The sequence below is a fragment of the Colobus angolensis genome, unplaced genomic scaffold, assembly GCF_000951035.1.
Source record: "Colobus angolensis palliatus isolate OR3802 unplaced genomic scaffold, Cang.pa_1.0 Scaffold305, whole genome shotgun sequence".
Taxonomy (NCBI): Eukaryota; Metazoa; Chordata; class Mammalia; order Primates; family Cercopithecidae; genus Colobus; species Colobus angolensis.
The window spans coordinates 347,773-355,438 of NW_012116322.1; the positions used below are offsets into that span (position 1 = coordinate 347,773).

At 48.0% G+C, this 7,666-nt stretch overlaps 1 protein-coding gene across 1 annotated transcript in view; it reads right to left on the minus strand.

The window, feature by feature from the left end:
* The window catches only part of ABCC6 (ATP-binding cassette, sub-family C (CFTR/MRP), member 6), an 88,234-nt gene extending 80,832 nt beyond the window's left edge, over positions 1-7,402 (minus strand). Inside the window, exons 1-4 of the mRNA XM_011950299.1 lie at positions 7,313-7,402; positions 5,573-5,755; positions 3,793-3,918; positions 3,524-3,652 (exon numbers count right to left, since the gene is read on the minus strand). Of these exons, the coding sequence (XP_011805689.1) occupies positions 3,524-3,652; positions 3,793-3,918; positions 5,573-5,755; positions 7,313-7,348 (474 nt within the window). The 5' untranslated portion in view covers positions 7,349-7,402. The remainder of the gene's footprint in view (positions 1-3,523; positions 3,653-3,792; positions 3,919-5,572; positions 5,756-7,312) is intronic.
* Positions 7,403-7,666: the final 264 nt, after the last annotated feature.

Genomic DNA, 7,666 nt, shown 5'->3' on the forward strand with positions numbered 1-7,666 from the left:
TTGGCTCACTGCAACCTCTGTCTCCTGGGTTCAAGCGATTCTCCTGCCTCAGCCTTCTGAGTATCTGAGCTTACAGATGTGCACCACCACACCTGGCTAATTTTTTTTGTATTTTTAGTAGAGACGGGGTTTCACCATGTTACCCAGGCTGGTCTTGAACTCCTGACCTCAGATGATCCTTCTGCTTCGGCTTTCCAAACTGCTGGAAAAAGTGCTCCACAGGTGTGAGCCACTGTGTCCAGACTCTTTTAGTTATTTTTAAATGAACAATTAAATTATTATTGACTGTAGTCACCTTGTTGTGCCATCAAATAGGTATTATTTTTTCTATTTTTTGTACCCATTAACCATTCCCATGTCCCCCACGCATTATCCTTCCTAGCCCCTGGTAACCTTCCGTCTACTCTGTATATTCATGAGTTAAATTGTTTTAATTTTTAGCTTTCAGAAATAAGTGAGAACACATAAAGTTTGTCTTTCTGTGCCTGGCTTATTTCACTTAACATCCATGTTGTTGAAAATGACAATACCTCATTCTTTCTTGTAGCTGCTTAGTACTCCATTGTGTATATACACCACATTTTCTTTATCAATTCACCTGTTGATGGACACTTAAGGTGCTTCCAAATCTTGGTTATTGTGAACAGTGCTGTAATAATCATGCAGAGATATCTTCCATATACTGATTTTTCTTTCTTCCTAAGTCTTTTTGCTTGTGTTCAGGCATGTGATTTGTGCAGAACTGACTCCACTCCAAGGCTGAGTGGGTGATTGAGGTTTGGCCAATGAATACATTCTAGTCTTTTGGCTACCATGGCTGGGTTAGGAATGCATATAGCATCCCATGCTGGGTACTTGAGAGCTGGAACCACTGGGAGGTTCTGCGGGGTTTGCTACGTGGTAGAACATAAGTCTGAAGGTATTGGTGGCTCTTCTTGCCACTCCATTGGAGAATCAAGCTAACATGGCAAAGCCAAGAGGCAGAAGTGGAGATCTGGTTATGGAACCTGGTCCCAGGCCTGGATCACTCATGCCTGGGAGATCCCACGGGTACGAGCTAATAAATACATGAGCTATTAACCCCCCTGACCTTCTCTTTTCCTTAAGCTAGTGTGAACTGAGTTTTTATGGCTTTAAACCAGAGCCCTAGTTTCAAATCACAATTCCTCTACTGGATTTAATACTCTTCTAGTTTTTTGGGTTTTTTTTTTTTTTCCTTCTTCAGATAGCAGACAATTGGATATTCCAGTGACAATATGGCCCATCTTCCCTAAACTGCCACTTTTTCCCCACTGTTTCTCTCAGAAAGTTTGTTCTGAATTTGCCTGAGATGAACTTGGGCTCTGCACTCCCAAGCTTTGTGGCCCTGAGGCTGTCATTCCCTTCTCCTAGCCTTAGTCTCCCTCATGTTTAAAATGGGACGGCTAGAATCCATCATTGGCTGGGCACATTGGCTCAAGCCTATAGTCCCAGCACTTTGGGAGGCTTAGGTGGGAAGATCAGTTGAGCCTAGCAGTTTGAGACCAGCCTTGGGAACATAATGAGACTTTGTTTCTATTAAAAAAAGAAAAAAGAAAAACAAATCCATCACTGTGAACTATTGTGAGAATCCAGTGAGGATAGGTGTGTAAGTGCCTGCCACAGTGTCTGCACATGGTTGGAACCCCTGAGTGTAAATGGTCCCAGTATTATTGTTTCTATGCTGTGTCCCAAAAACCTGACTTATGTCAACTGTGGGAGCCCACCCTTTCAGAAATTACTGAATACCCTGCAAATTCCCCTTAGTTACAAAGGTTGCTCTTTTAAAAGCTCTGTCCTCGGTCAGGCGCTGTGGCTCAAACCTGTAATCCCAGCATTTTGGGAGGCCGAGGTGGGTGAGTCACTTAAGGTCAGGCATTTGAGACGAGCCTGGCCAACATGGTGAAACCCTGTCTCTACTAAAACTGCAAAAATTAGCTGGGCATGGTGGCACATGCCTGTAATCCCAGCTACTCGGGAGGCTGAGGCATGAAAATCGATTGAACCCAGGAGGCGGAGGTTGCAGTGAGCCAAGATCTTACCACTGCACTCCAGCCTGGGCGACAGAGCAAGACTCTGTCTCAGAATAAACAAACGAAAAATAAAAACCCTGTCCTTAAAGACAGGATGATGCTTCTCTACTTTCTCCTTTAGGGGCAGGATAGAGTAACCACTAGACTCAAGAAATGATCTGTGAGTCCAGACGTGGTGGCTCATGCCTATAATCCCAGCACTTTAGGAGGCTGAGGTCAGAGAATTGCTTGAGCCCAGGAGTTCAAGATCAGCCTGGGCAACAGAGCACGGTATTGTCTCCACAAAAATACAATAATAAAGTAAAATATCTGAAACCTGCTGCCGCCTGATCATTGGTGTTAAGATAACCCCCTCTCCCAGAAGCCTTGGCTAAGCACTCTGTCGAGGCCACTGCTCCTCTGTAGGTGGGTGACTTTGTCCTCACCCCCAGGAGCACTTGGTAATATCGCGAGACATTTTGAGTTACTGCAATTGGATGGTATGCTACTGGCATCTATGGGTGGAAGCCAGAGATGCTGTTTCACACTCTACAGCAAACAGGACAACCCCGTCCTCCCAGCAAAGACTTATCTGGCCACAACGTTACTAAAGCTGAGGTTGAGAGAAGTTGGTCTAGACTACATGTTTTTCTCTTTGCAGAGAAAATGACCCATCATGTCTCCTAATATAGAAATGCTGCTTCTGGCCGGACACAGTGGCTCATGCCTGTAATCCCAACACTTTGGGAGGCCAAGGCGGGTGGATCACTTGAGGTCAGGATCACTTGAGGTCAGGAGTTCGAGACCAGCCTGGCCAACATGGTGAAACCTCGTCTCTGCTAAAAATACAAAAATTAGCCAGGTGTAGTGGCGTGCACCTGTAATCCCAGCTACACAGGAAGCTGAGGTAGGAGAATCGCTTGAACCCGAGAGGCAGAAATTGCAGTGAGCCGAGATCATGCCACTTCACTCCAGCCTGGGCGATAGAGGGAGCCTCTCAAAAAAAAAAGAAAAAAAAAAGACTGCTTCCCAGATTGAGCAACAGAAATATGAGTGGGTGTGCAGAATGAGTATGTAAATAAAGATGTATAGGAACGTGGGGAGGGTGAATCCATGAGATGAGGGGAGATGTGCATGTAGAAATATGTGTGCACACAGGTGTGTCTGTGCCCTGTGCCCAGGTTGTGTGTGTGTGCATGCATGCATGTGCTGGTGTGATGTATGAATCAGTTCATATAAGTGTGTGCGTCATGTGCAAGTGGCAAGTGTGATGTTGGTGTGTAAGACAGGAAATTGTGTTGATAAGAAATGTATGGGATGATGGGTACTTACAGTTGTGGGAGTGGATTTTGTGTCTCTAGAGTGTAAGTGACTGGCTTATGTGTGTCACTGTGTAGAGAATAAGTCATATGTGGAAACGGGAGGAGGAAAGATGGGACCCAAGGCCAGAGCCACCATTTTAGTTTCCCAGGGTGGCCCACACCCCCACTTACCGCTCCGGAGGCCTGCTGGGCAGCGCTGGTAGCTGGTAAGACAAAGCAGAGAAGCCAGTACCCAAACAGCACTCCAGATGACTGGACTCCCTTTTTCCTCTCGGTGTGAATCAGGAACACTGCGAAGCTCTGGACGGGAAAGTCAGGGCAGGCCCCTTAGGGGAGGGTGGGAGGCTGAGGGGAGCCTCTTCTCTTCCCCTTGCTCTTCACTGTGGCAGGCAAAGCAGCAGCTGGGAGCAAGCCAGGCTCCAGACTGAAGGCATCATTACCATCGTGGTGAGCCAGACAGTAGGGTGAATGAGGAATTCCGGGGCCTCAGACGTTCCTTGTTGGATTTTCCAAAGAGCGACAGCCACACTGGAGGTACACAGGACTATGAGGGCGAACCCAAGCACCTGAGGGTACAGGCTTAGATAAACTTAGGGGGCAATAAGGGAGGTCACAGCAAACTGGTGGGCGACCCCATGTCCAACTGGGAGCTGGTTCTGCAACATCCTGGCTGGGGCCCTGTAACAAACCAGTATCACCAGCTAGCAATGTGCCAATGTGAACAATGTGTAAAGGGCATTGCAGATCAGTCCTGATCTGTAATTGTCATATAAATAATGTACAGCAAGGGCTTGAGCCAGCCGAGTGTTTTACAAAATGCAGGGAGTGCTCCAATTGTGCGCATGTGAGATGACTTTGGGTGTGAAGAAACAGCAGGAAATGAAATGTACTCACCAGGTAAAAAACTATCCTCTCTCCAAGTCATTTTCAACCCCTGCTATGAAATCAAGGATTCAGTAAGTCTCTAGGGTCTCTCTAATATATACTGGTTTCTCTATTGAATCAAAGAAAGAAAGAAAATGAGAGAACATGTACATACCAGAGAGAAGGCCAGAGCTAAGGCATATTGGAGGAACTGCTCAAAGAACCTCAGTTTAAAGCAGAAGTTGGCAAACTATCAATCATCAAAGAAAAATAAAAAGCGTATGTCATGGCAGGTGAAAATTACACGGAATCCAAATTTCAGTGACTACAAATAAAGTTTTATTGAAACACAGTCGGCCGGGGGTGATGGCTCGTACCTGTAATCCCAGCACTTTGAGAGGCCAAGGCAGGCAGATCACCTGAGGTCAGGAGTTGGAGACCAGCCTGGCCAACATGGTGAAACCCTGTTTCTACTAAAAATATAAAAAAAAGCAAGGTGTGGTGGTGGGCACCTGCAATCCCAGCTACTTGGGAGGCTGAGGCAGGAGAATCACTTGAACCCAGGAGGCGGAGGTTGCAGTGAGCTGACATCGCACCATTGCACTCTAGCCTGGGTGACAAGAGCAAAACTGCATTTCAGAAAAAAAAAAAAGTAACACGGTCATGACTGTTGCATTCATTCTGGAATGGCAGAGTTCAGTATTCGGAAGGAAGATTATCTGGCTCACAAAGTCTCAAATGCTATGTACTGCTTGGCTCTTTAAGTTTGCCAACCCTTGGGTTGTTGGTGGGTGATTATGCAAAAATTAACACAATGGCAGAAGAATGAATGAACTCTGAAGAACATTCTTTAGAAGCCTACAAGAACGGAGTAGAAGAGGATGGATGAGCAGAAAGGCTCACACTTGGAATGCCAGTGTTTATTTAACACACTAAATACATATCACATATAAAAATTGTCCTATCATACAGCCAGTAGGGGAACATAAAAATAAATGCATAACTTTTTAAAAGGTTCATCCCAATGTGGCCCTAAAATTACCTTGTGTACACAAGAGTCTACATGCTATGTTTTGGAAAATGTCAGGTTATGGTAGTTATAAACTGTCCGGGAACATGGGAGTGTATGTGTGTGTTTGTGCATGCATGTATTTTCGGAATTACAAAATCTGTTTGGGAGAACCATGTTCCACCGAGTTGACCTCTGTAGCCTCTCTAATATTGCTCTGTTTGATTAACAGATTCCCTTCTACACCCTGACAGGAGGAGTCTGCTTTAAGACTTCACCATGTTCCAGCCTGTCCCCTGCCTCCCCCCACCATTGCCTGGTTCCAGGCTCCCAGGGATGGCAGCTACCATCTTGGCTTTGAAGAGTGGGGACATCCGGAGGTAGCCTCGGCCATGGTGGTGGATGAAGAGGAGGTAGATGGGACCAAGGACCCAGAGGTACAATGGGGGCACCCAGACCCCTGCTGTTCTCAGGAAACACAGGCTCAGCAGGCTGGTGGCGGCAGGTTCAGGCTCTGTCTGGTTCCAGACCTGAGGGAACACCAGGAGGCCCCTTAGGATGGTATAAGGCAGGGGTCCCCAGCTCACCTACCCGGGGGCCCAGGCAATTTTTTGGATCTTTAACATTTACACAAAAACGTGCCAAGCACTCTTTGGAATACCTAATAATTCTCAACTCCTTTCATCCTGACATCAACCCTAGGTAGATGCAATTATCATATTGATTTACAGGTGAAGAAGCCGAGGACCAGAAAGGTTGAGTAACTTGGCTGACTTTACCCAGCTGAGGAGTGGAAGGACTGGGATTTGAACCCAGGGAACTGGGCCATGTGGTCTAGGAGACCTGGGCTCCATAATCATTGCTAGGCACAGACCATCAGTTAATCCTTATAACAACTCCAGCACATAGGAAGTACTGTCCCCATTTCAGAGACCAGAAGACTGAGACACCCATCGGGGAACTGCCTCCCTCAGGGCCACACAAATGGAAGTGGCAGAGCTGACTCTGACCCAGGCTTATCTGACCCCAAACCTTGTTCGACTGGTGGTCTTGATGTGTGATTTATTTATTTTTTTTTATTAATTAATTTATGTTTTAGAGACAGGGTCTCACTCTGTTGCCCAGGCTGAAGTGGCACAACCAACGCTCACCAAAGCTTTGAACTCCAATCCTCCAACCTCGGCCTCCCAGAGTGCTGGGATTACAGGCATAAGCCGCCTTACCAGGCCTGGCTATTTTTTTTTTTTTTTTGTATGTTTTGTAGAGATGGGGAGTCTCTCTATGTTGTCGGTGCTGGTCTTGAACTCCTGGCCTCAAGCAATCCTCCTGCCTCAGCCTCCTAGGTACTGAGATTACAGGCAAGAGCCACTGGCCCAACTTGATGTGTTATTTTCATCTCAGCAGGTGTGCTGGTCCTATCTAACCCTAGAACAAATTTGAAGTTTAGTGGACGTGGCCTCTTCAATTCTCTCTCTGCTGTCTTTTTACTCCCCCTGGTTTCACAACTTACTGGCTGTGCAAACTTTAACCTCTCTGTGTCTCAGTTTCCTTCCCTGCAAAAGGTGAATAATGAGACTCTACCTCTATGAGTTGTATTAAATGGATTAATAGCAGCAAAGTTCATAGCAGCATGGCACAAGGTTGGGCACAAGGCTAGGCACAGAGGAAGCCCTCAGTTCATACCAACTTATCGCTTCATCTCCCTGGCCCTCGAAATGCTGGCAGTTTGCAACCCCCACCCTCACCCCATGAACTCCACTCTCTGGAGTCCTTTGCTAAGAGCAATGGAAAAAGAAACCAGAGAGGTAAGGCTCTCTGGGGGTAGGAGGGCTCGGAGCACCCACTAGCTTTATGCAAATAAGGGTCAAAGCCCCTAGTAGCTGGGAGATCTGGTGGCCCCTTAGACAGAGCTAGGCTGTCGGGGGCGCTGGGCTGGTGAAAGGAGTCCAACCCGCTGCAGTGAGGGGTGCTGGAGTAAGTCTCCTCGCTTCCCGGGTCCAGGAATCCCTAGTATCGCAGCCCGAGAGCACTACAACCAAGCCAAGCCGGGAAAAGGAGAGGGGGGCGTGATGGGGGGGGGCACTCACCCCCTGCCCCGCGCAGGGCTCAGCAGGCGCGGCCATTGGCGCCTTCTGCCGTCGTGGGTCCCAGCGTCTGTCTGCCGCTAAGTCTCTGGGCAGACTGCTCCGCCTCGCTCCTGCCAGGGAAGGGGCGGGGCTGGGCTGGTCCGGCTGGGATTCGAGCTCTGGGATGGGGAGGCGCCGGGCAAGGTCCAGCTGCGCGGCGGGGGTGAGGTCACGGTAGGTGAAAACAGGCGAGGTGGGGGAGGGAGGAGCGGAGGAGAGAAGCGCTCGGGGAGCTGGGACAGGCACCGGGTTGGGGTGTCCCGGAACCCCTGAAATTTCAGTGACATCTCCATAGTTCCCTCTTCCCCCTGCAAC